Raw genomic sequence first — 27019 nt, 5'->3', positions numbered from 1 at the left:
TAAACCCCACCAACACTGTTTTTTAATGTCAGTGGCATTACTTTATCCTTGGCCAGGGTGTGTGGCCAACAGAGTTCCAGCCTCCACACAGACAGAAATACAAAACCTGTCCACATGTTTATACATTTTTAGAAGAAAAAAAACAACAACAAAAAAAAAAAAAAAAAAACCATAAAAAAAACCAAAACAAAAAACCCAAACAAAAACAAACAAACAAACCCAAAAACCCCCCAAAAAACCAACCAAACAAAAAAAAAACTTCATTTGGTCTAAATTCCATAATTCTCTTATAATTCTCTTTCATTTAATAGTATTCTATCCTCCACCAGTTACTGATTTCTCACTTCTTATGTTAATTAGTCCATCTTTTTAGTCTTTTTAGTATCTTTGGAAAGTAGGAACTTTTAACACATAGATGGAGTCTTTGTTCGCCTCTTCTTTATCTTCAGGTTTCTGCAAAATGTCCTTGTAGTTCATAAATTCAAGATTCCAGATGTCCAACCTCACCAATATGTTCTTCTCTCCCAGGCTCTGTTCATTGAAGCATATCAGACTTAGTTTATCAAAACTTCAATTTCAGTACTTTTCCCAATCTGTGGTCCTACAGAAGTGGCTCATGGCAACTTTGCTAAATGCTGGAAAAGGGTAATTTAGAAATAACACATTGTTTATAATTTATATATAGGTTATGATTAATTAAAGCACTTAATTCAAAAGTTAATTAAAACTATTAACTAAAATTATTATTTAAAAGTTCCATGGTTTCCAAAAGGGGTTGCATTAGGGCAATCACCTCACAGTTCCTCCTTACTGGGAGTGCTAGGGGGTCCTGCAATCACTATAGAACCCTTTTACTGGGGGGCCAATTGCCTCAGAGACTCTCCCTGCTGGGAGGATGGAGGGAATCCCCTCAGAGCCCTCCTTCACTGGGATGACTGGAAAGGGCAATTATCTCAGAGTCCCCCCTTACGGGGATGACTGGGAAGGGCTATCATCCAAGAGCCCCTCATTACTGGGATGACTGGAGAGCAAAGTTACCTCAGGGGCTGTTGTTACAGGGAGGACCTGAGGGCAATTCCCTCAGAGATGAATGTTCTGGGAGAACTGGGGACCCACTTACTCAGAGGCCCTCATTACTGGGAGCACTGGGGAGTCAGCATCCTTAAAGGCCTTTGTGACTGGGAGGAAGGGGGTGCCCTTCACCTCAGCGAAGGGAAGGTGGTGCTTTGTGACTGGGGGGAAGGGGGTGCTCCTCACCTCACCCTGAGTACTGGGAGGACTGGTGTGTGGGGGATCCCCTCAAGCGCCCTGGTTACTGGGAGGGGGCAGTTACCTCAAAGACCCGCAGTGCTGGACAGAATCTCCTTAGGATCCCCATTAGTGGGCGGACTGGGGCAGCCTGGAAGCCCCTCAGGGCCCCTGCTAATGAAGAACTGGGAGGAGGCAATCTCTCAAACATCCCCAGTACGGGAGGGGCAATTACTTCACAGATCTTCATTACCAGGGATCCCCTTTACTGGGGGGAAATCTCCTGAATTTGAACGGAGGGAATCTCCTGAAGTGCTCTTGTAACTGATAAGACTGCGGGGGGAGGGAGAAACCCTCAGGGACCCTCAGCATTGGGAGAAGGGGAATCCCCTCAGGGGCGCCCGTTACTGGGAGGGCTGCGCGAGCATCCCCTCAGCACTGGGAGGACTGCGGTGTTATGTCACAGCCCCGGTGACGTCAGAGCGGCGCGCGGTGTCGCGGCGGTGACGCGTCGCGGGGCGGGCGCTGTGGCGCTGTCCCCGCTGTCCCCGCGGGGCCCGGCCGGACATGGCCCCGCGCGGCCGCCCCGCCGCCGCCGCCATGCCCCGCAGGGGCGCCCGCAAACGCCTCAAATTCCGCGCCGACGACGTGTGCTCCGAGCGGGGTGAGAGCCGGGCCGGGCCGGACCAGCGGGGCAGGGCCTGGGCCGCGGCTGAGGGGGCCGGGGCTGATGAGGGGAGCGGGGACTGTGAGGGAAGGCGGGCCTGAGGTGAGCCGGGCCGAGCTTGGCCCTGCTGATGCACGCCGGAGAGGAGGCCTGGGCCCGCATTAGAGCCTGAGGGAGGAAGTAGTTAAAAGGCCTGGGCTTGGCCTGGATGGGGGGGATGAGGGGAAGGAGGACTGTCCAGTCTCACCTAGGAATGAGCTGGGCCCTCTCAGGTTTGTGCAGGTAGAGAGCTGCGTCCAGGAGGGATCCTCCAGCGGGGATATGTGGCAATAAGACCTCTTTGCCTGTGGAGGAGGAGCCTGAGACTAGAGGATCAGCCAGGCTTGAGTTGGGCTGTATAAGGGAGAATGGAATTATCACTGGCTGAGGTGGTGGGAGAAGGAGAATTGTGCTGGGCGCGGCGTAGGTCCCCTGAGCCTGGTAGACCGATGGTCTGAGTAGAGACTTTCTGGGGACTCCTGGCCTGCACGTCTCTGCTGAGGCTCATTTTCCTGCTTGTGCAACTCCTCCTCGAGCCGCTGCTCCTCTGGGGACTGTTCCCTTTAGTCATCGTGACTCTTAGCCCTTTCGTCCCCTCCCCATAATCCCTAATCGCTGTGACCCTTGTTTCCCCCTCTCTGCAGTGACGGTGGCAGATTATGCCAACTCCGACCCAGCTATCGTGAAGTCTGGACGGGTGAAGAAGGCTGTGGCCAACGCAGTGCAGCAGGAAGGTGAGTCTGCCCTGGGGCCCCAGCCTTCCCCACACTGCCTTCAGGTTTTGCTCTGCATGACATGGGAAGCTCCTGTTCCTTAAACTGAGAAAATGTGTTGTCCTTTAGTGCTGAAAATGAGCCCTTGCTACTCTGTAGACAACCAGATGTTAAGGACTTCGGAGGTTTTGCAGAAAGCCTTCTGCAAGACTTGCTGAGTCTTTGATAGTGCCTGAAATGGAAAGGCTTGGGTGTCATCTCCTGCTTGAAGCAGAAAAGAGCATTATAAAAATCTTTATTACTCTATTGCCACATGTAAAACTGTAGATAACTTTATTAGCAGGTAAACTTCTTTGCTGGGGGAGTAAAGTTGTGATACGTCTGTCAAACGTGTGCTGCGAGGAAGCTGTTGCTGTTTTTTTGGTGAACTTTGCAAAGAAGGAGTTTTCCTGGAAAGGTAGTGCAGTATTTTGTTATCTGCTTCCTCCTTGTATGGGAACTTTCTGAGCTAGCACACCCCACTTGCTTGAGAAATGTTGATGTTTTGGCCTTTTAAATGTAGCTGTCACAGGTGTTGGAGGTGGATGTTGTGTTGACAGTGATGACTGAACTTTTCATAAAGGGAAACTCTTGGTTTGCTGCTGAAACCTTGCATTGTTGGAGGCAGTATGCATCCTCTTCAGCTGCTACTTCTCAAGCTTTTAAGATCAGGGCACCTCCCTCTTTTGTGGCCTCCTTTGTTTGGAGCTTCCCTCCTCCCAGTCCGGCTCCTGTTCACCCATCTGTGTTGTCTCCTTGAGGCAAAGTCCAGCACTTCAGCATCATGCTGGCAAACTGCTGGTGTTCTGTTCTCCCTGCCCCCAGTATCATCTGCTTCATCCAGTTTATCCCCTTTCCTGCTGTGTTTCTGGCTCACCTCATCCTGGTGCCTCCAGGTCACAGCAGTTCTGTGCCCACCACTTTCCCAGGTCTTTGCAGTGCAGTCTCAGGGGTTTCCCTTCAGACTTCAGGGATTCTCGGGTCTCTCCTCCCCCTCCCCGGGGCTGTGCTCCAGCCTTATCTGGCCCAGCCATGACCGTGCTGCAGTCTTATCTGTGCGTCTCGGGGTGCCACTTGTGGGGACAGGAGCTCCAACCTTTGGTCTTGCTGCCCTCCAGAAACTCGGCTCATAGTAAAGCCCGTGCTGGGTGTGGCTGCAGTGGGCGGGGCGCCTCCCACAGCGCGCCTCCCACAGCACGACTCCCATGGGAGCTTCACCTACAGGGAGTTACGGACAGGGGGAATTTTTCTGGGCTTCTTTCTTCCCCATTCTAGTGCCCAGGATGGGAGGATTGCAACAGTGGGATGAAGAGAGGGTGTCTCTGCAAGATTGCAGTGCAGCCATTCACTGCTCAGTGGACTCATGCTGTTGACTCAGAGGTTGACTTTTCCTTCGCAGAGTGGGGTGGACTCTTCTTCTGAACTCCGCTCTGAGTCCCTGTCAGTTTTGTCCTCTCTTGCTTGGCTGTATTTGATGTCTTAACTCACTGTCTTTTGTGTTGCCACCTATTCCACTCTCTTTTTACCTATGAAAGGTCGCAGGGAGAGGCCAGAGGGGGAAACAGCTGCCATGAATATATGGTGCCAGGAAAGCATCCAGTTTACAGAACAAACTGCAAAGCGAGGTAGAACTGGTTTAGCAAAGCACTGAGGTGTGTCTGGTCAGTGGGTACAATCAAGCCCTGTCTGAAGACTGTCTTTCCATCTGGTGTCTTTTTGTTTTAAAACCTTGTTTGGTCGTTAGAAATGAGAATATTTTTCACCTGAGTTTATGTTCAGTTTCTTGTTGTTGTTGTTTGTTTTTCTGCTACTCTGTCTCTGTGATTCAAACAGCACATTTTGCTCTTAAGAGGCTCTGGTGACTGCAGTGACTGGAACTGGGATGTATAAAACTTTCCTGGGCTTCAGTTTGTGCTGAGTAGAAAAGCTTGAAAACTGTAAGCCTCCTCTGACTTCACTGGTCATGTTCAATCCAGCAAACTGGGTGAAGAATACTTCACCCAGTTTGCTGGGTTGAAATTCAGCTCTTGAATGAATTTCGCAGCCTGTTTTTTAGCCTTTGTGCTGCTGTGGCAGTGCTGGTCTCTGTGCCAGTGCCTCACACAGCTGTAATGCAGGACCACACCTTTCTTTTTCCAAGACTGTCATTACTGACTCTGATGTGGATTTTTCTGCCCTAATGAGCCCTCAGTTTACAGATCGAGTTTTAAAAATAATATTCCTGAACAGAGATATGTCTAAACTTGTCCCCAGATACAGGAAAAAGCCAGCCCCAAGCTCCAGCTGACTCAACTGGCTGTTTTCCTCACTAGGCCAGAGCCTTCCCCTTCACTAAATCCCAGGGTAAGTGGAACTCCTGTGCACTTGACACTGAGTTCCAGCCCCAGGGGATTGTGTCATCAGCCACAGGGAGGTTGTCCTGCTGCAAAGGGAGTGAGTCTTCTCCATGTTCATAAAACAGTTCCAAAGCAGGTGCTGGCTCCAGGCTGAACATGGCCATGCAAGGCAACTCTGCTGTTCTGGGAAACCAGTTACCCCTTAGAAAAAGCCTGTTGTTTTTTTTGGAGTTGTAAATAGCTTCAGCTAAACCAATGGGATCTGCATAATATGCTGGTAATCATCCTCATTGTTCATTACTTAAAACAAACAGCTGAATAATTATGTTTCCCATTCACTCACCCCTGCTAATCTTTCTCTGACAAGGTAATCCTTGAGCTCAGGATTTGCTTGCTTGTGTCACTCACCAGAAAGCTTTAAGGCAGTGGTTCCACTGAGGCATCTCCTGAACTTGGATCACCTTTTCCTCTCTGCTGTTGTACTTACTGTCATTTTTCATTCCAGTAAAATCTCTGTGCGGTTTGGAAGCTTCCTGTGTCCCTACTGAGGAAGTTCTCTCTGTGTCAGGAGAGTCCTGTGACAGCAGTGATGAGATGGATACCAAGGAGAGCATCAACGGGAGGGCTGCCTCGAGGAAAAAGAAGAGCAAAAGGCACAAAGGTGTGGTCACCTGCCATCCTGGGGCTCTGTGGGCTCCTGCTGCGTGTCCAGCGTGGGGGATGCTCATGCTGAGGATCTAGAGGATGGTCATAGGGCTCTTGGAGCATTCTGGAATTTGTGTGTGCACAAAGAAATGCCAAGAGTTAAGTCACTTGTAAATCTGCTGGCACTTGGTCACAGGAGCTGTATTTGCACAAAGGCAGAGCCTGGGGCATGAAATCAGAGCCTGAGAGCTCCTTGCTTTTAACAAATATCCCTCAGCCTTGGAAAACAAACACTGCTATTCCAAAGTTGTGCAACTCCACCACTGGATGTGTTGCTTCACTGAATATGGGTTGGTGGCAGCGGGTTTGCTTTGGGGTTGAAATGCTGCTGTCCATGATGCATTTGTTGGCAAAACACAAGCTCTGTTTTCAGTGTTTCCAAGGCTGCAGTTTGTTATAAATGGGTTTAAAGGACTCTTTTTCCAGCAAGGAAGTGCATTTGATCCTGGTAGCACCTTAATATATTATTTCAAGGGAGATGTATCCTTCAGCATTTGCACTTTGTGCAACTCCATAGAAATCAATTGGCAATGCAGTGGAAGCATCAAACAGCTCTGCTGGACTGGGGAACCCTGCAGAAGTTTCTAGTAACAGGTTGCTTTCAGGTTGAGAAGCAAATTTTAACCAGTTTTCTTGAGCTTAGTAGCAATTTATGTAGCACGTGATCATCCATCTACCCCAGACTGAGGGTGGACAGCACTTCCTCTGGGAAGGGAGTAAAAAGAGGTTAATCTCTTTTATTAAGGCATCCTTCAGAATCCTGGCAAAATAATATCTGACTGTCTGGAGCTATGAGTCTGGGAAGACAGTATTCTGTTCTACCACAGCCTTGTCTTGTTTCTGCTACATGTTTAGGGAGGAAAAAACGTTGATAGAACAGTGATACTTCTGGCTGCCCTCTGAGTTCGGCAGTGTAGAGTTTGATGGCTTCTTGGGCCAGAGCTGACCCAGCAAAATTGGTGTAGCAGCCCATTGTGGGTGTGCCTGCCATAAAACTGAAGTGCTGTGGGGAAGTGATCACATCCAGAGCTTTCTTTGGCAAGTATCACATGAGGATAAAGAACTGCCCTTTGTATTAACCTGCTGTCTCAGGGTTAGATCTAGCACCCTCAAGTTCCCAAACACCTCTTCTATGCCAGAAACCTCACAGCAGCTTTTCCTATTAGCACAGTGCACAAGTTGTGTTTTCCTTCTCTGTTCTTAACCTTCCTAATGCTCAGTATTGTTCACCTACTTTAAAAGTATTTTTTACTCCTAAAGTTGGAGCAATGTCTGTGAAAAAAAATGTGGTGTAAACTATAGAACACTCCAGGAATGAAAGGAGCATGAGCCCTCAGTTCTGGCTGAGCAGTTCTGACACCTCTAAGAGGAACAGGCCATTCTCTCCATCTGAATTGCATTAAAAGTTCTATCCAAGAAGTTTTAATGAAATAAGGAGATTTAAGAAAAGAAGCTGATTTCCAGATGCAGAACAGAACTTCCCTCCCTGACAGAGCTCCTACCAAAATATTGTGACCACTGGAACAAAGACCTGACAAGCCTGGCAGTACCAGTGATCAGGGTCTTCATGTGTGAAACTATTTCAGTCACCTGTTGAATGTGCCCTTTTCATTAAAAATGCACTAACTTGGCCCTCCTTTACTTGAAGTTGCCTCTTTATTTGACATCCAATTTTTATTTCTCAACTACAGTGTGATATTTCAGTTGTGCCAGGGTCTAGTATCAAAACAGGGTCCAGAAAGGCTTTCTGGTTTTCATCCTTGCACACAGCACTCACTTGGACTAGATGCTGAACAAAATTACGTAATTCTGTATGCTTGGAGCTGAGCTGCTTGATTAGAAACCTCCAGAGAACCCTTTCAGCCTGAATTCCTCTATGAATCTGCCATTTTTCCCACTTGTGCAGCAGGGATGACATTGGCAGGTGTCCAGCCTAGGGGAGGTGTCTGGCTGTGTGGACACTGATGGGGAACGGGGAGCAGGGCCACTGAGGCTGTGCATACTGGGGCTTGGGCTTTCCCTGTGTGTGTCAGGGGCACACGTGTGCTGCCAGTGTGCAGCACGTGTCTCTGGGTGGGAGTTGGTGCAGATGTGATGTCCTGCACTAATCCACCCTCGTTGCCTTTAGAAGATGCCGAAGGGGGAGGAGGAGAGGAATATCCCATCGACATCTGGCTGCTCCTGGCTTCCTACATCCGCCCTGAGGACATCGTCCGGTTCTCTCTGATCTGCAAGAAAGCCTGGACTGTCACTTGCACTGCTGCCTTTTGGACCAGGCTCTACAGAAGGTGAGACTCTAGGGGGTTTTAAAACTGGTTGTGGGAGGTTTCAGTGGAGAGCAGTTCTCTGCAGAGCTGGAAATAAGGGAATAATTCCCTGTAGGCCTGGGCCCTGTGTTTGCACCTTGACGTGGTGGTGTGGGCCTCTCTTGTGGAATATTCTCATCCCTCAAGGACAAGCTGGGAGAGCTGGGGTTGTTCAGCATGGAGAAGAGAAGGCTTGGGGAAAACATCCCGGTGACCTTCCAGTACCTTAAGAGGGCTTATAAAAGGGAGGCAGAGGGACTTTTTATATGGGTGGGTGGTGACAGGACAAGGAGTAATGGTTTTAAACTGAGGGCAGAAGGCAGGGTTAGATTGGATGTTAGGAAAAAATTCTTGACTGTGAAGGCAGTGAGGTCCTGGCACAGATTGCCCAGAGAAACTGGCTGTCCCATCCCTGGTAGTGTCCCGAGGCCAGGTTGGAGCACCCTGGGATAGTGGAAGGTGCCCCTGCCCATGGCAGGGGGTGGAATGAACTGAGCTTTAAGGTCCCTTCCAACCCAAACCATCATAAGATTCTAATATCACATCTGCTTTGGGTATGGAAATGGATCTTTGGGGTGTATTCCTGTATGTTCCCTGTAAAATCTCAGAGTTTTTTGTCCTTTTCTGCTTGCCATGGCCCAACAGTTGTATATATCAACCTCTCCAAGTGTGTATGGCAAGGTCGGTGCTGAAATGCAAACATCACTGATGGACAACTTGCCCTGCCTCGAGCTCTAATCACAGCCACCTCCCTGTAATTTGGGAATTTTGGAGCTGTACAGTGACAGGAGTAAGTGAAAGCAAGGAGGGCAAAGTGATAGTCAAAACTTGATACAAATCCATCTGTCCCAGTACATGCACTGAGATATTCCTTCAGGAGAGAACATTTTCTTTACACAGGTGTACCTGTTGCCCAGATGGCACAAGCAGCAGGGGCACAGAGAGTGGTTGTGGTCATCCTTGCCCCTGGTTTTTAGTGTGACATTCCCTAACAAAGGCTCCTTTGGAATGTGATCAAGTAACGGCCCTTGAGTTCAGGTGTTCAGGCTGCTCAGACAGTGCTGAGAGCTGCAATCAGCTCAGCTGGGAGAGACCCTGGGAACCTGTAGCAACCTGCAGCTCTTTGTGCAGCCTGCAGCTACATCCCCAGCTGGTCTCTGGGCAAACTAGAAATTATTGGGAATTGTAGTAGATGTGTGGGCTGGAAGCCTGCCTGGTGCAGGTCAGGGCTTGGAGGCTGCCATGTGGTGTCCTGTCAGCAGCACAACCCCCTGACAGCCCTCAGAGCTGACCAGAGTCCTGTGGTCAGTCAGATGTGTGTGTGGAGTTTTCCCCCAACACGGCTCTATCCCTGCCCTGCTGTGCCCTGGAGCTGACACATTGCTGTGGGTTGTGCAGGCACTACAGCCTGGACGCGTACCTGCCCCTGCGCCTGCGCCCCGAGTCCATGGAGAAGCTGCACTGCCTGCGCGCCTGCGTCATCCGCTCCCTGTTCCACATGTACGAGCCCTTCGCCGCCCGCCTCTCCAGGAACCCTGCCATCCCAGACAGTACTCCCAGCACTTTAAAGAATTCCAGAGTAAGTGGCATCACTCAGGAGCTGGGATTTGTCTGAGGTGTTGCTGTTTCTGTTTGGTTTGATTTTTTCTTTCTAGATGAAAAACAGATGATATGGAGATGGTCACCAGTGAAGCTGGTGTAGGATGGGTATTCTCAGTGGGATTTGTAAAAGTGGGCTGGTTACTTGTACCTGAAGAGTTACTCCAAAGAGTAACTTCTGCTTAAGTCCTGCACTACACCATTTTAACCAGCAAAAGGACCCTGGTATCACTGGATATCAGAACTGACAGGGATGTTTGCAGCTTCCCTTCCTCTGATCAAGGCTGCGTAGGATCAGCTTTTATGTGTTTTGCTTTATTCTGATACTGTCTGCCAGAGTACATCTTCTCTCTGTAACAGGCCTCTGGAGAGCTCAGGAGTGACACTGATGCCAGGAGCTGTGTCACCCTGCTTTCCTGCAGGTCATCCATGGTCTGGTGTGTGAGTGAGGCAGGATGGTGATGCTGGGGTGAGCATGGCAAATGTGCAGAGCCAGTGTCTGCTCTGGGACTGGGCTGCACTTGTGTTGGGCTGTGAAGGGTTTGTCTGTGGTGTGGGCAGGTAATTTCCTGTGCTATCCCAGCTTGGAGCACTTGCATATCATTCCTTTTTAATTGCTGTTGACCGTTAACTCTGAAATGCTTTTGTGTCTCTTGTTTGGTTTTAACTTGCAACTGGCTGATAATCTGTGAGCAGCTTAAGCAACAATGTGAATTCTCCACCCTCCAAATCCTAGGTCAAAAACCTGTTGGAAGAGTTTTTTGGAGCCAAACTGAAGTGGTTTTTGTTGAGGAGTTGTTCTTTCTTTTCTATTCGAAATAGAGGAGCCTCATGATCTGTACATGACATTCCACCTTTCTTCCTTACTCTCGTTGTCATAGGCTTGGGGAGCATCCAGCAGCACACAGGAGGTGGTGCTGCAGCACAGGAAAAAATACACATGGCTCTGTGTGTGGTCTTATCTCCAGAGCTCCTTGTTCTCTTCCTGAATCCCCAGGCTAGGGATCTTCATTCTTAGCAACTGAAAAAGCAAGACACTTTGAGGAAATTCCAGTAGTCCTGAGCCCAAGCTCCCACTGCTCGTGGCTGTAGGAGCTGGAACCCCGAGGCGGTGCTGGCAGGGTCAACATTTCGGGAGGATTCCTGGTGACATCATAACGGCTTTGGTGCCCACTGCTAGTGCTTCTCCTGTACTAACAGTTGGAGGAGGATCCTTTAAGTGCAGTCTTTCATTGTTCAGCTTTTAAAAAAGGAAATTAAATGGGGATGAGACTTTGTCAGAGCAGTAGAAGTTTGACCTAACCCCTTGCAGCATGAAAGAGCCACCCTGAGTGTGGTCTTGCTGTACTACTGCACTGCAGGACTCTGAGCTCCGCTTGTGTGACTGTGCACACAAATCCCTCAGCACAGAGGGTTTGGAGGAGGACCTGGCACTGCCTCCCCACGTTCTGGCTTTCCCGGGCTTTGGTTGTACCTTTGTGGGTTGCTGACACTAACGGCAATGCCTACCTAAACTGCATGTGGCTAGAGGAGAGCCCAGCCCCGGGTGTGATCCAACCTAGCTTTTCCTCTTTAATTTCCTTTTTTCTTTCCCTAGCCTAGCTTGTGTGGGACACTGGAGCCGTTATGGTGTCAGCAGAGGTGTTTGCCCTTTAAAGACACCCCATTATTTTGGGCGGAGCGGCCCCGCACGGCGCGTCTGAAGGGCAGGACGGCTGACCCGAGGACGACATCCTCTGCCCCTTAGGAGGTACTGACCTTTTGTGCTTCACTACTTGCCATGACCAAACAGGTTGCTAGACCAGGCTGCCTCTGCAGGTGAACTACAAACGCCACTGACAGTGGAGTTAAACTCAGCAGCATCTGCTGCTCATCTGACTTAAAAGATCTGGAGAATATTTTTATTGGAAAAAAACTTGAGGGCTGCTTCCTCCCAGGTGGAGGTTATTCCACACATGTTTCTGAGCTTTACTCCACAGAGCTTTGTTGTTCACCTCACAAGGATTGTGGAGAAAAAAGGTCTTTTAAGGACTTGTTTATGGATGTGACTCAGAGTTGAAGTAGAGGGTCTTGTATCCCCCTTGGTCTCTTCAGAGCCCCTGTTGTGGAGGCTGGCTCTGGCTTCGTTTTGTTAGGATCACTCCATCCTGGAATGACGTTAAATGTGTGCTTTGCCCTGTAACCCAGTTAGGCCTTCTCTCTTCAGGAGAGACTGTGGAGTCTCAGGGAGTTCTCTTTACCCACATTATTCCTCCTTTACCTGCTGACAGATAAGACCAGATTAAAGATAAGACCAGCTGTGGTGGGCTGGCATCTGTGGTGTGGAAAAGCTTTGTGTGATGGTTGGACTGACTTGCCAGGTTCTTTCCTTGGCTGTTGAAGGCTGGTGGCTTGCACTGTGACTGGTTGGCAGGGATTTCCCTCCTACAGTTTTTCTGAGCCTTCTGCTCTAGAACAAGCTCCTGGGCTGGAGCCTGTGGCCCACACAATGATAACCAAGTGAAATTGGAGCAGCCCTGGTGTATGTCTGCATGAGAGAGCAGTGCTGGTGACTTCTGAGGCTGTTTGAGGCTGGTTTCTCATTTTCTTTTGAAAAGAGACAAAAGGTTGGTCAGACTGTGCTGTCCTGGCAATGGTTTTGGACTCAAAATGATGACAGTGCTGGTAATGGCAAGGTCAAGGTCTCCATTTGACACCACAATGATTTAGGAACTTCTTCATCACCTCATAGCTCATGTAGTGGTCTTTGTATTTCCTTCTGGATCCTTTCCTTCTCAGTCCTTATTCTGTTCTCTGTTGTTTCTTGCTTTAACCTTGTTTGGAACCCAGTTTAATGGGAGTTGCTGGTGGATGGAGGGAATGGGTGAATCTGCACCACTCATACCTGTCCTAGGAAAGGGACAAATGGCACATCAGGATTTTGCTTGTTTTGGCACATCAGTGGCTACATGTTGTATGAGGAGTTGGCCAGCTTGAAACTGGGAGATCTACAGTGCTGAGAGTATTCTTTAAATATAATTAATTTGAATAAGTGGCTCCTAATTGCTCCTATGTAATTGTGTTTTCAATTGGAAGCCTTTATGATCTGTTAAAACTTACTTAAAGTGGTGCTTCTAAGGGTTTCATAATTTTGTGTTTCTTTTTTCCACCTCAGTGTCTGCTTTTCTGGTGCAAAAAGATTGTAGGGAACAGACAAGAAGCAATGTGGGAATTCAACTTCAAGTTCAAAAAGCAGGTATGAAAGAACCAGATCAGCTGTGACTTTTGTTTGAAGCAGAAATTATTTTTCTGGGGGGTAGAAGGGAAGTGAAAACTTTTTGTCTATTCAGAGAATAAATGCAAACAGATTCCCATGGTTAACTAAAGCACATTGTGGAGCTACACTCAGTTTTCAGTCTGTGTTACCAAGACATTTAGAATGCCACATTTTTATTTCTTCCTTTGGTATCCTTTCTCTGCTATAAGATGTGGATCATCACTACTGATTATTACCAAAAACCAGACTGTCTGGCTGCAGTGGTCGCAATGTTGACCAAAATCTGAAACGTCTTGTTATGCCATTGCCAAGATTTCTCAGAGAAGTGAAGACGGCCAGCAATGCCAGGGAAAACCTCCAGTAGTGGGTGTTGGGAGAAGCCAGTAATTTCAGGCAACCTTGGGAATTGTGCAGCTTTCCCCTCTAAAGAAATGGGTCTGAAATTTGCCCATCCTGAGTTATGGCATTTTGTTGTTATTGTGACACTTTGCCCAAATACCTGAGGAGGAGGAGAGACCATGCCAGGCCACACTGGGGAGGAGCAGCCAAACCCAGAGAGGTTCCTGCTTTGCTAAATCAGCCTCTCTTTCTTTCAAGTCTCCCAGATTTAAGAGCAAGTGTTGCAAAGGTCTCCAGCCCCCAATCCAGTATGAGGAAGTGCACACAAACCCAGATCAGGATTGCTGCCTGCTGCAGATCACCACCTTCAACTTCATCTTCGTGCCAATTGTCATGGGCATGACCTTCACCTTGGTGAGTGGGAGAAAGCTGCCAGGCTTTGCAGATGAGGTTCCTGTAAGGACATGAGAGGGCACCTGGAGTCTCCTGTGTTGGAAGAGACCCACAGGGTCCCCTACTCCTGGCCCTGCACAGGGTGACCCCAAGAATCCCACCCAGTGCCTATTTTGGGCTGTATAAATCCTAGTGCTCTATCAGCAAACCAGTTCTGGGAATCATATGGTTAATTAAGAGAGGAAGTGCTCAGAATCTCAGTTTAACTTCTCCATTTCCCCTGTTTGGTGCAGTGAATAGAGAGGATGTAGAGAATCTGCCAGGAGCTGTGGTTACACTGTGTCTGGCCGCAGGTCACTTACCAGAACTGCAGCAGGTACAGGAGACAGGGAGCAGTACAGGTGGAAGTCTGCCCCTCACCTCACAGGAATATTTCTTTATGGCAGTAAATTCTAAGAGGAAAATCCCACATGAGCAAACTCTTTGATTGTGTGTTTGGTCCCTGATTGGGACTCAGGGTTTCAGAAGTGGCCAGTGCTCAGGAGAGGTTCAGTCTGGCCTCACTTAGGAGTTGGGCAGTGAGTTCCAGACTTCTCCTCACAGCCATGCGTTTCCAGGTTAACTTAGAATCAGAGTCATAAAATTGCCTAGATTAGAAAAGACCTTTAAATCAAGTCCCAGCACTGTCCTGTCCACCCCTGACCCATGTCCCAAGTGCCACATCCGCAGGCCTTTGGAACACTGCAAGGGATGGTGACACCACCACTGCCCAGGCAGTTCCAGTGTTCTTTTACAACCCTTCCAGTTTCCAGCATGATTATTTGGGGCTGCCAGCTAGACAGCTGGTTTGGATGAGAATGAGAATGTGACTGTGAAACACCTTGTACAATTCAGAGGAATTTATAAAGTCTAGAAGTGTTGTGTTGAGAGCTCTCTTGGTCACTGTGACTCTCTGAAGCAGCTCTGGTCTCCTCTCTTACAGTTCTCCATCTCGGTGAGCACGGATATGCGGCACCACCGCGTGCGCCTGGTGTTCCAGGACACACCCGTGCGCAACGGGAAGAAGCCACGCATGGAGCAGGGGGTGCAGGTGGTACTGGACCCTGTGCACAGTGTCAGGCTCCTGGACTGGTGGCACCCACAGTACCCCTTCTCCCCAAAGGCTTAGTGCTCTCCTGAGGCTGCAGGAGCCCACAGGGGACTGAATCTGGCAGGCTGAAGAGAATTTCTAGGAACCAGGAAATCCTATTTTTATTTCTGAAATAAATTCTGCAGTCTCCTTGCAAGTGGTTGAAGCTGCTGAGCTAGTTTGTATGTATATAACTTCTGGTCAGTAATGAGCAGAGCTGAGTGTAAAGCAGAAACTATTTGTAAACACACTTTTATGTAAAATTGACATTTTATGATTTGAAAGGAGCTCCCTGGAACTGTTCATTTAAAATCCTTTTGGTGCTAATCAAAGTGGTCTTGTGTTCTCTTGTTCAGGAAGAAGTAGGAGGTTTTGCTTTCCAAGAACTTTCCTTTTTGCTTTCCAGAAATAATCAACAAACAAAATCCATGTTTGTTTTACTGCAGCAGGATTGTGTTCATGCACAGTGTGATATTTCAGTGCCTGAGAAGCAGTGAGCAAGCCAGCAGTGATCAACAATAATCTTAATTCCCAGCCCAGCAGATACCAGTTTAAGAAAAGAAAAAGGCATAAATGATCAAGCAGAGGAATTACTTGAAAGAGGAGTTGTAAGGCAAAAGTATGTAAAGGCACTTAAGTTCTCACACTGGTGTTTTACTTTGAAAGGAAGATCTAAACTTATAAAACCAGAAGGTGCTTTACAGGGAACATAAACAGGGAGGGAGAGGAGGGGACAAACTAAAATAACTGAAGCAGTGATGAAGTGATGAAGGACTCGACTCTGTCTTTTCAAAGAGAAGTGTGGAAATCGTTTCTGTTGAAAGCCCCCAAGCAACCACTGATCTGCTTATATGAGGAAGAAGCAACTATGAAACTTCTTGTGGTTCTGGGCTGACTGGGAAGTGAGGGGTGCAGGGGCTGGGCCTGTCATAAGTGTGGTCTGACCAGAAGGAACCTGGCTGGAGGTTTAATTGAACACGTGGCTTCCTGGGGAGGTGCAGAGGAGGTGCTGCAGGGCAGGGGAGCAGCTGTGCAGATCAGACCCTGGACTGAGCTTTGCTGCTTATCAGATATCAGCTCCTCCGTCCTACTGCAGACCATATCTGGTCCCAAGCAGGAGGAACAATACTTGTCCTTGTAGAATGTTCAGTGAAGCTCCCAAAGGAGAGGGAGTTCTGCCATCTCGGTTTGGACTTGGTGGTCTCTGAGCTCTTGGTGGGTCCCTTCCAGCTCAGAATATCCAGTGATTCTGTAACACCACATGACCCTGGTGTAGCTGCCCAGAAGGAGTTTCTTGCCACTCCGTAAATCACCACTCAGGACATCTGCCCCGACCTTGGATCTCTGTTGGAGACTCTTCATGTTGACTTCAAACACATTTGGGACAGCTTCTGCCTCACAGTTCCCCTTTCTACCACTGCTGAACTTCTGTTGATGCCACAGGTAAGTTTTGAAGTGAAGTTGGTTTATTAGAGATAAAAGGCAAGAAAAATGTGTTGGCCTGTGCACCTGGGGCTGCCATGACAGCAGAGCCTGGGCTGTGTCGAGGTTGTGGCGCAGGAGAGGCAGGACAGGGTCGGGGCTGGAGCTGTGTGGAAGGGCTGCAGGGGCTCCATCCACACGGAAGCTGCTCCAGGGCAGTGGGGGACAGCAATCTGCCTTTTGCTGTGGAGTTAAACACCGCTGAACTCGGGGACAGGTGGTGAGCTCAGGCAGTAAAACTTGGTCAGGCTGCAATTTGTGGTTGTCTTGGAGGGAGGTGGCAGCTTACTCAGAGCCTGGTTCTGGCTGTGCTTCTGGCTGTTTCCTGCTACGTTCCCTGAAAACTCCCTCATGATGATGCCATGGCTATGTGCCTGGTGATTGCTGTTGATGCAGGATCTGGAGGGTGAGAGCAGAAGGGTTTGGTTCCTGGCTCAGGCTGATGGCAGGAGCATGGAGCAGGCTGGTGTCCGTGTGAGTCTGTGCCCTTAGCTGTGGGGAGCTGCTCAGGCTGAGTGGGACTGGGAACGGCAGCCTGGGCCCTGCTCTGGCTCCTATCCAGAGTTACAGATCAGCTCCTAGGGCTGTGTTTTCCTGCCATCTGGCAAAGCAGGAATACTTTCTGATCAGACATATGGCAAATCCGGGGGGCAAAGGTGCTTGGCAGCTCTTGGCAGAATTCCCTGGCTGATCCCGAGCGGTGCAGCCGGAGCGGGCGGCACAGGCTGTGACAGCAGGAAGCAGGTGGATGGGATGTTTCCTGCTACCAACAGACTTGCTGAATTCAAATATGGATATTTAGATACAGATGCCCCTAAGCCAGAGGTGCCCCTCCCAGACCAGGCTTTTTGTAGGCTGTAATGTATAAAATGTACAAGAACAATTCTCAGTCTTTTCCTTTACAAAGCTCCTGGTGATCGTGCTGCTGGAGCTGTGCTGATCAGCAGCGCTGACAGGATTGGGAACCTGTTCTGATCCATGTTGGGAGGATGGGAAGTGGCAGGGATGCTGTGGAGAGGGGATTCTGCCTCTGTGTAGAGCTGCAGGTGCAGGTGTTCCCCTTGGTCCTTACCCAGAGCATCAGACCCTGAACTCTGGGCTGAGGTTTGCTCGCTGAGGGATTGACACCAAAGCTCAGCCCCAAGCAGGGGATTTCCATCCTGGACCCTGAGCCCAGCCTCTCTTGAAGCTTGATTGCCAGAAAAGTCCTCTTCAGTGTCCTCCAGGGTGGGATGCAGTGAGTGCACCGACAGGAGTGGGGCTGTGGTTTGGTGTCACCCATTTCTATAGGACACAGCTCAGAGGGGCCCTCGGTGGTGTGGAAATGGAGCCTCAGATCAGCATCATGGTGGCTGTCCCTCTGCTCTCCCTGCTGTGTGAGGCCCTGTTCTACCTTTGCTTTGTCCTGCTCCTGAATAATGGAAGGGCTGTAAACTGATCCTACCTGGCTCTCTGGTTTCCTAGGGGAGACAGGAAGACCTGGTAACCACCCTCACCCTGCTCCTGTCCTTGTCAGGGATCTGGTGTCCAACAGGAGCTGAGCTGGATAAGGCAAGGCCTGGGGGCTTGGGGAAGGGGGCTAGGCCCTGCTGTGGATTCCCTTGTGCCTGTCCCATCCCAGTCCCTCCGCTCTGGCCTCAACTGGGAGAACTGGTCCACCCTGGCCCTCTGAGCTGGGTGTACCTGTGCAGCCACAGGGCCCTCTCAGAGCAGCCTTTGCACCTGGGGCTTCTCTTTCTTCTTCAGCTTATTCTAAAAGCAAGCAAAAATGTGCCTTTTACCTCATTCCAGCCACCTCCCTGTTTCCCCTGGTCAAATATTTTGGTGAGCAGAGCATATTTGGGTTTGGGGCCAGAGGGAGGTTTGAGAGCAGCCTTTGGTGCCAGGCTCTGGTTGGTTCCCGGGCACTGGGGCTATGCTCTGGCCCTCACAGGGTGGCAGGTGGAGGGACCCTTTTTCAGCACCCAAAAACCATTTGGGACATGATCCAAGGCACAAAGTGGGGACTGGATGAAGTGGCTCAGGCTGGGCTTGTGGCACTTGCTTTGAGGGCAAGAGGACCCAGGATGTTTGCCTGAGCACCAAGAGCTGTGTCCTAGCTGGATTCCTTTCCTGCTCCAGGCTTGCTTGTGGATGTCCCTGGAGAGGGTCAAATCCTGCCCTAGCACTGCACCCTGAAGCAGCCTGCGAGGACCAACATGGAATTTGGTGGCTCTCCTGCTCCCCTTGGCAGTGCTGGCTGTTCTATTGGCAGGGCTGCTACACCCCGAGCATTGGGGACCCAGGGCTGCGCTGGGTGTCACAGCCCTCCCCCTCTTCCTTTCTGCGGGGGCAGGAAGGACCAGATTTCCTTCCTGTGCAGGGGTGGGGGTCAGGGGCAGCTGTGAGAAAAGCCTTCCCCCTCCTGCAGCTGCTGCAAGCCCCACAGTCCTTCCCACCCTGGGCCACTAGCAGCAAAGCTCTGCTGGGCTGCACCATCCCACCTGCCTTGGCCCTCCTGGAGTCCTCCAGCCCCTGCCCAGGTGGGAATCCCAGACTGTCTTTGCTCCAGTGCAGGTGGGGTATCCCCACTGAGCCCCTGGGACCCCACTAGGACCCCACTGGGACAGAGCCACTGCTACCGCACCATAGGAATGTAAGGATTTAAACCCATACAACGTAGGAAAAGCAAAAGCCAGCGGATCCGGGAGCCTGGGGATGTCTCTTCCGCCTTCCCAGCACCATCACCTGCTTCCTGCTCTACTTTCTCTCTCTCTCAGAGGTGTTCCAAGCTCCATGTGCTCCCATGGGAGCAGCTGGGGCTGGAAGTTGTCATGGGGGATTTGTAGAAGATGGAGCCTGGTAAGAGATGCGAGGTCTCCCTGAAGGTAGGAGAGGTCCAGGCCAGCAAAGAGAGAAAGAAAGTGGGATCCACACTTCTGTGTGAATAAACAGGGGGAAGGGAAGGTTTCGGGAAAGCTTTGGGAAGGTTTGGGGAAGGGAAGGTTTGGGGAAGGGAAGGTTTGGGGAAGGGAAGGTTTGGGGAAGGGAAGGTTCGGGAAGGGAAGGTTCGGGAAGGGAAGGTTCGGGAAGGGAAGGGAAGGGAAGGTTCGGGAAGGGAAGGGAAGGGAAGGGAAGGGAAGGGAAGGGAAGGGAAGGGAAGGGAAGGGAAGGGAAGGGAAGGGAAGGGAAGGGAAGGGAAGGGAAGGGAAGGGAAGGGAAGGGAAGGGAAGGGAAGGGAAGGGAAGGGAAGGGAAGGGAAGGGAAGGGAAGGGAAGGGAAGGGAAGGGAAGGGAAGGGAAGGGAAGGGAAGGGAAGGGAAGGGAAGGGAAGGGAAGGGAAGGGAAGGTTCGGGAAGGGAAGGGAAGGTTCGGGAAGGGAAGGGAAGGTTCGGGAAGGGAAGGGAAGGTTCGGGAAGGGAAGGGAAGGTTCGGGAAGGGAAGGGAAGGTTCGGGAAGGGAAGGGAAGGGAAGGGAAGGGAAGGGAAGGGAAGGGAAGGGAAGGGAAGGGAAGGGAAGGGAAGGGAAGGGAAGGGAAGGGAAGGGAAGGGAAGGGAAGGGAAGGGAAGGGAAGGGAAGGGAAGGGAAGGGAAGGGGTTTCCCCTCTATTGGGCTGCTGTGGGAAGAAGCTGATCTGGTTGGGAGCTGTCATTGATGACTTGTGGATGCTCCAGAGCCACGTTCCTGCTCTGGGTCTGGAGGAAGGAAGCAGTGGGAGAAAAGGCTTGGAGGTTGGAGGAGCTGGGAACAAACCGGGCCATGGAAGGGCCCTATGTGGCCCACATTGGTTCACTGGGATGAAAGGGCTTCAGAATGGGCTTCATTCCCAGGCCAGCTGCGATGCCCAATGCTCCAGTGAGGACCTGGAGTGTGTGGGGAAGCTGTGGTGTCCTGGGGCTACATCCCGGGTGGGATCCAGGTTCTGCCCTGGCCCAGGGTGCCCAGCATGCTGTTCTGGCTCTGCAGCCCCAGAGGTTTTTGCCACCTCAGCACAAGAGCTGGAAAATAAATGCGGAAAAAGCTGTGCCAGCTCCGTGTCACCAGCTCCTGGCTCGGTGAAGTGTCAGGTTCGTGCCAGAGTTTGGGATGCTGGGGCTTGGCAAGAGCCCCCAGCGGGGGTTGCTGCTGCCCGGGGGACTGGAGCTGCCTGCGAGGATGGGGTTGGTGGGACACAGCTGATGCCATCCTGGGCTGCCCGTCGGTGAGGCTGCCGCAGGTCCCACGGCGGGCTGGGGACCCCGGCCCGTCCCACATGGGTCCCCGCCGACCTGGCCGGCTCTCCGAAGCTCCTGGGACAGAGGCCGCCGGCGGACGCTCCTCCTCTGCGGGAGGCAGGCAAGGACTCGGGGTGGGGCTTTGCCGAGCGAGAATCCGGAGTCCGGTCAGCCTGGGGAAGTTTCCAGGGCCGAGCACCCCGGAGAGGCGAGGCTGCTGCGCACCCGTGAGTCTCTGCCCTCGGTGGGTGCGTGCAGAGCGGGGCTGAGACTCTGGCGAGGAGCCGTCTCCTGCTGCCGTGGGAGCGGGTGCCTGGGGACCGGGAGTGAGGGCAGGGGGCTGGGCTGGGGGTTCCCCAGCTGTCAGCGGTGGGGACAGGATCGGTGTAAGTGTCCCTCCCTGCGGGGACCTCCCTGTACTGTGGGACACCTGAGTTTACGGAAAGCTTTGGCCCCCGGAGCTGTGTGCCACTAGAACAGGGCATTTCCCCTCCTTTGTTCCTGTGGGACAACGCCTGCAGCAGAGACACTCAGGTACAGTGGGGCCAGACCCTGGCCTGACTCCCAGGGGGCCCAGGAGCCCCCATCCCCCACAGCCCGGAATGGCCGCAAATTGCCCGTGGGGGACGTCGTGCTACCACAATTTGCAGTGTCCCCGACTCCGTGCTGGGTTCCATCCCAGTCCTTTCCACCCCAGGGACCCTCAGGGCGGGGTACTGAGCTGTGCTGCAGGAGAGCTGGTGTTTACCCTGTTGGGTGACACAGCCTTTGTCTGTGCCTCAGTTTCCTGCAGCATAGAAGGGCACTTCTGGCAGTGGGAAGGGAGCCCTGGCTGTTGTTTTCTCTTTGTGCAACCAGCCCTGCTCTCCCCAGTGCCGGCGGAAGCAGCTGGAGCTGCCTGCACACCGGGAGCTTCCTCGGAGCCCCGTGGGACTGAGGCTGGGAATGGACTGTTCCTTCCCCCTGCCCTGGACTGAGGCTGGGGAGGAGTTTGGCTCCAAGCAAGTGGCTCTCAGCTCCTCCTGGCTAATGTCCCCACAGCAGGGTGGCTTTTGGGGACATCTGCAGTGGGGTGCTGTGGGGAAGGTGCATGAGGTGCTTGGAGCAGAGTGTGGGGACAGGTGTACTCTCTGGAGGCACTTTGAGCTGGAGCAGGAGGATGCTGCACCCCTGGTTGTGCCCGCTTACCTGGGCTGCTTTGTTCCTCCATGGAGGCAGGAATCCAAAGCCCAATTAGGGGGCTAGTTACGGGGCTACACTTGTTACTTTCTGTTCTGTGCTGGTGACCCCTGTTCCCCATGAGCTGCCTGCTCCTTGGGTGAAGCTGCTGCCTGTGAGAGCTGAGGGTGCTCAGCAGCATCTTGTTTTCTATGCAGGATGGGCCGTAGCAGCCCGACATTCCCCAGCAGCCAGAAAAACCTTTGGCCACCCAGAGTGGCCAAGTGCCCAGCCTGGCATGCGGCCAGGCGTCGCCCTTCCTAGCTCACTCCGTGGCCCTGGTTGTAGATCTTGGAGGTCCGGGCTTGGAAATCCACGTCCAGGGTGGCATCAGGGTGTGATGTCCCTGTGGCTCAGACAGATCCCTAATGCTGCTCCTCCCTGAGCTGGTGAGGTCCCTCATGTCTCCAGAGCTGAAGGAGTCGAGAGGCCACACTCTCTGCTGGGACCTGGACAGAGAGATTAAGCAGCTCCAGGAGCTGGTTATCTCTGCTGCCTCTGCTGCCGGTCAGCCCTGCCCTGCGGGTGAGCGCGGCTCTGGCTCCGAGTGTTTGTCTCCAAGGGAGCAGCCGTGTCCCTGGGCGGGGTCAGTGCTTCAAGGGCGAAGTGCCTGCGGATCGGATCGGGGCACCTGCTAGGCACCAGCTTCTTGGAGAACTGACAGCCCCTCCAAAGGACTCCTGAGTGCAGAAACGAGGGTTCTCTTAAAATAAGCCCAGCACACACTTCAGGGCAGCGGCCCCAGAGGTGCTGTGCTCCTATCTGTGGGACCTGTGGGTAGGCTCAGAGCATCCCCTGCACAGCAGTGGTTGGGGCAGGAAAGTGTTCAGGGCGCTGTCCTGGGAAGCCCCGCCTTGGTTTGGGAGGGCTTAGGAGGGCTTTCCCTCCACGTTTGCATTCAAAGCTGCTTTGACCAAGCCAAGTCACTGTAAACAGCTTGGATGGGGCTCTGGGTGTCTGCCCCATCGGGCTGGGCACTTGCCCATGCTCAGCTGCTTCTCTTCCAGGGCAGCATTGTCATATTTATAATGGAAAAAAACTCAGGCAAACACAGGAGCCTTTTAGCCTCCTGCCACACCTCTGCTACAATGTACATTATCTCAAGTTTACTGCAACTTGCTTCAAGGCTTGAAGCGTTCCTGTCTCCTTAGGAACACTTTTCTTTGTCCTACCAAGCAGGGGACAGGGCTGGGACAGGGCGAGCTGGGGCCTACCTGGAGGAAGGTGGGGAGCAGCTTCCTCCTTACAGTGCTGGAAGAACAGCCTGGGCCCATTTGAGACCTGAGTGTTTCCCAGGGCTTGGTGACACATCCTGGGGTGTTGGTGACTGCTCGTGGGGTGTCCCCATGACTTGAAAGTTTTTTCTGAGGCCCTGTCACCTGCATTTCTTCTGCTTCCAGATCCAGGGTGCTGCTTGGGGTGTCCCCGGGCAGCCGAGGTGTCCTGAGGCTGGTTTGGGGGGATTTTGTACCTGGCTGATTTTGTCCTGGTTAGGTTGGAGTGTCCCTGTCCCTGCCTGCCCAAAGGGGACAGTGCACAAGTGTCCCCTGATGCTCCATGGCTGCTCACAGGTGTGCACCTCTGGGTGGGTGCTCGGGGCAGGGGGTCAGTCCCAGGGGTATATCCGGGTGCTGCCCCACTGTCCCGTCCAGGGGGTGATAGCTTTCCCCAGGCTGTGCCCTGACATGTCCCCTCTCCCCAGGCCTCAGCCAGCAGGGGCCATGCGATGCTCCCTGAAACGTTCCCTCACGGTTCTGCTTGCTGCTTCCTTCCTCCTCCTCCTCCTCCTCCTCCTCCATGGGGGCAGCCAGCAGGAACAGGATCCCCTGGAGGTGAGTCCCCAACCAGAGACATCCCACTGGAGAGGCTAGTGGAGCATCCTGTATCCCTTCCTGCCCCACATGAACCCCAACCTCAGCTCTGCTCTCTTCCCTGCCCCATGTCACCCCAACACCCCCCTGCCTTTTCCTCTCCCTTGGGTTGCCCTGGGGAGAGGGACCCCCATGAATTCAGGAGTTGGGAGGGCAGGATAGGGGCTCCCCTTCGCTTCTGGGTCTCCCTCTTGTCATCCCCCCTTGCTGCATGGTGCTCTGGGGTGTGACCTGTTGCCTGTGGCTCCCATGCAGGTGCAGCTCAGGGGCCTGGCTCCTGACATGATCCTGCAGCTGCTGCAACCGGAGGGAGCCCAGCACATCCTGAGGGACACAGCTGAGCTCTCTGCTCTGCACAATATCTCCTATCAGCTCCTCGCTGGCTCCCTGGCTCCCCGAAAAAGTGAGTGGTCCTGGACCCTCTGGGTATGCACATCTGGGTGTGCACGGGTGCACATGCCAGCACGGACCTGCCCCCTGAGTGCTGCTGGGGCAGGGAGGGGCTGTGTCCTGTCTTTTTGGGTGGGGACCTGCCCACAACCTCCACAGCCTTCACTGCTCACTCTGGGGATGGAAGAGTTGGGGAAGCTCCACATGCTCCATGCAGGATCCAAGTTTCTGCACCTTGGGACTGGGTGACTGCAGGTGTTTTGGGCTTCCCAGACCTCTCTTTGGGGGTTGCTGAGATCCCATCTCCCTGGGGTTGAGGTTCCAGTGGAGATGGTGAGCTGGACCACTGGGACAACCCCACAGTGTGGGAGGAGTGGGCCAAGCTCTTGGACAGGTGCACAAGAAGCAATTCCCATGCATTCCTTGTGGGAAGGAGCCCAGAGCAACCTGTGAGGATGGAACCAGCCTCACAGGAACCAGCACAGGGATGGTGTTGTCCCAACCATCAGCAAGAGAGGCTGAATCAAGGCAGCCACTGCTGGGCCAAGGGGAGGACACAAGGTGCCTGATCCCAGTGTGGGTGCATCTCCATGAGGTGTGGAATGGGGAATGCTTCCAGGATGTGGAGCCATACCAATAAGCCATTCCTGCCCTACAGACTCTCTCTCTGCACTGTTACTTGCCTAGATTTGGCTTTTTTAAGGTGTTTTTCAGGAATATTTCTTCAGTGGAGCCCCTGCCTCCTCAGCCTGCCTCTTGCTGCCATTTGGGCCAATTTTGGGCCTCTCCTGAGATGCTGAAGGCTTCAGCTTCAGGAAGGAGACACCGGCCTTAGACATGGGGTTACAAACAGCACTGACCCTGCAGGCTGGCCTTGGGAAGAGGTTTTTGGAGCCCTTTCGTTACATCCTGAAGGGAAGAACTTTACTGTGGTGATCCCAGGTCACCCCTCTACCTGTTCATGCCTTTCCTTTGCCTTGCAGAATTCCTGGCAGTAGGAATGGCATCCGTGCAGAGGCCACGTGGTTTCTACCTCCTGGCCACACTCCAGTCCCTGTTCAGCCAGTCCACGGAGGAGGAGCTGCAGGAGATGGTGGTGGTGGTGCACCTGGCTGACACCGATCCTGGCTGGAATGTGCGCGTTGCCACCACCATCGCCCAGAAGTTTACTCGCCATATCCTCCTGGGCCAGCTCCTGCTCATCCACGCTCCCCCTGAGTTCTACCCCACCCTGGAAGGCCTGAAGAGGAACTTCAACGATGCAGAGGAGCGGGTGAAGTTCCGCTCCAAGCAGAATGTGGACTATGCCTTCCTGCTCGCCTTCGCCGCCAACCTCTCTTCCTACTACCTGATGATTGAGGACGATGTGTGGAGCGCCAGGTCCTTCCTGACAGCCATCCGCAGGGCACTGGCTTCCCAGGAGGGCTCCAACTGGGCCACCCTCGAATTCTCCAAGCTGGGCTACATCGGAAAACTCTACCGCTCCAGTGACCTTCCTCGCCTGGCTCACTTCCTCCTCCTCTTCTACCAGGAAATGCCCTGTGACTGGCTGCTGGTCCACTTCCGCCAGCTGCTTACCCAGAAGGACGTGATCCGCTTCAAGCCATCCCTCTTCCAGCACATGGGCCTCTACTCCTCCTTCCAGGGCACTGTCAACCGGCTGAAGGATGAGGACTTCCAGGCCGATGCCTTGGACCTCCCAGACAACCCTCCGGCATCCCTGTTCACCAGCATGTCCATCTTTGAGAACTATGAGCCCCTCAAGGCCTACAGCTTGGCACAGGGGTACTTTTGGGGCAAAGACCCAGCAGCTGGCAGTACTTTTTCCATCGTGTTCCAGCAGCCAGCCCGAGTCAGCCGTGTCCGCGTGCGCACGGGCTCCGTGGAGCGCCCGGGCGATTTCCTGCGCGCAGGGCTGCTGGAGCTGGGCCAACACCGGGACCGCAGCCGGGACTGCTCCTCCTACATCCCTGTGGGCTCCTTCAGGATGGGGACCCTGGAGCAGCAGGGCCTGGAGAGGGTCCTGCCTGGGCCTGTGGAGTGTGTGAGGATCCGGGTGACCCAGGACCAGAGTGAGTGGCTCATCATCCAGAGCATTGACATCTGGACCACAGCAGGCACTTGAGCACAACACCTGTGGCAGGATGTCAAAGCAGCTGGATTTGTTTCCTTTATTTTTCACATTGCCTTTTTGGATAAGAAATTAAGTTACTGATTCTCACTTCTCCATGTCTGGAGAGATGGGAACCATTGCTGTTGGCTGTGGAGGATGGGTCTAGGAGCACGGCCCATCAGAATGTACACCTGCTGGGAGATGCCCCAAGGAGCCAGGCCTGGAGGGAGCACAGGAAGGGGAAGGGGCTTGGGAATTCAAGGCTGAGCAGTAGAAAACCTTTCCTTCCAGGGAGGATGATGTACAAAACTGATCAGCTAATTAACAAACCAAATAATTAAATCAGGTAGTGGTATTTTTTGGAGCCTCTTCACACCTTACCTCCTGTAAATTTTCTAACTTTTTCCAAAACTCTCGATTTCTAGTTCGCTCCTCTCTGATTCCATTTCCTAGCTGCTCCTGGAGGGGTCAGGGGATAGTCTGGGGGTGCTGCTCACCAAACCCTTCATCGTGCAGACTCAGCAGGTTCGTGGCAGCAGCAAGCTCCCACTGGTGCCCGGCCATTTCATTTCCCGGTGCTGATCGAGGGCAGTGGCCACCAGATGGACCCATCGGCCCGGCCCCGGGCAGCGCCTCCCACCAGCGCTGCTTGTTCCCGCCCTCGAAGGGAAAAAACCAATTCCCAGGGACCTCACCTCGTGTTTTTGCGAGGTTCACACGGAGCGGGAAGGACAGGCAAGATGGGGCTTCTAGAAAGGCGAGGAAGACAAGAGAATTGAGCACCAGGGAACAAAGATAAGTCAAGGAAAATGTGACCTCGGCATAATGTGAAGCTCTGGGTCCTTTTTAGCGCACTGAGATGCTGAAGGGTAACTGGGGTACGCAAAGGATCCCAAAAGTTGCTGTTTGGGTTCATCTGGCAGGGTCAGCTTGGAGGGCTGGATGCTCCACTAGCAGCTGCGGGACCCAGCATGCAGGGCAGTG

At 52.6% G+C, this 27019-nt stretch overlaps 2 protein-coding genes across 28 annotated transcripts; both read left to right on the top strand.

Annotated features, from left to right (window-relative positions):
* Positions 1-1768: 1768 nt before the first annotated feature.
* Positions 1769-14926, top strand: TMEM183A (transmembrane protein 183A). 4 transcript variants are annotated; one of them, XM_059867975.1, is made up of 9 exons: positions 1769-1912; positions 2599-2688; positions 3008-3124; positions 5548-5703; positions 7879-8035; positions 9452-9632; positions 12807-12887; positions 13506-13661; positions 14623-14926. In XM_059867975.1, the coding sequence occupies exons 1-9, from the start codon at positions 1816-1818 to the stop codon at positions 14806-14808; spliced, it is 1221 nt and encodes a 406-aa protein (XP_059723958.1). In that variant the 5' UTR covers positions 1769-1815; the 3' UTR covers positions 14809-14926. The 4 variants fall into 4 exon arrangements, with proteins under 4 accessions (XP_059723958.1, XP_059723957.1, XP_059723960.1 ...); XM_059867974.1 differs by having other exon boundaries at positions 7876-8035; XM_059867977.1 differs by lacking the exon at positions 3008-3124.
* A 155-nt stretch (positions 14927-15081) lies between these two features.
* LOC132338450 (alpha-1,6-mannosyl-glycoprotein 4-beta-N-acetylglucosaminyltransferase-like) lies at positions 15082-26390 on the top strand. 24 transcript variants are annotated; one of them, XM_059867950.1, is made up of 6 exons: positions 15082-16212; positions 19011-19118; positions 23062-23232; positions 23364-23493; positions 23788-23935; positions 24906-26390. In XM_059867950.1, the coding sequence occupies exons 3-6, from the start codon at positions 23219-23221 to the stop codon at positions 26045-26047; spliced, it is 1434 nt and encodes a 477-aa protein (XP_059723933.1). In that variant the 5' UTR covers positions 15082-16212; positions 19011-19118; positions 23062-23218; the 3' UTR covers positions 26048-26390. The 24 variants fall into 24 exon arrangements, with proteins under 24 accessions (XP_059723933.1, XP_059723947.1, XP_059723944.1 ...); XM_059867964.1 differs by lacking the exon at positions 23062-23232 and adding an exon at positions 20196-20296; XM_059867961.1 differs by lacking the exon at positions 23062-23232 and adding an exon at positions 20060-20296.
* The last annotated feature ends 629 nt before the right edge of the window (positions 26391-27019 follow it).

The sequence above is a fragment of the Haemorhous mexicanus genome, chromosome 25 (assembly GCF_027477595.1).
Source record: "Haemorhous mexicanus isolate bHaeMex1 chromosome 25, bHaeMex1.pri, whole genome shotgun sequence".
Classification (NCBI taxonomy): Eukaryota; Metazoa; Chordata; class Aves; order Passeriformes; family Fringillidae; genus Haemorhous; species Haemorhous mexicanus.
Note: the sequence above shows the minus strand (reverse complement) of the source record. Positions and strands in the feature narration are given on the sequence as shown.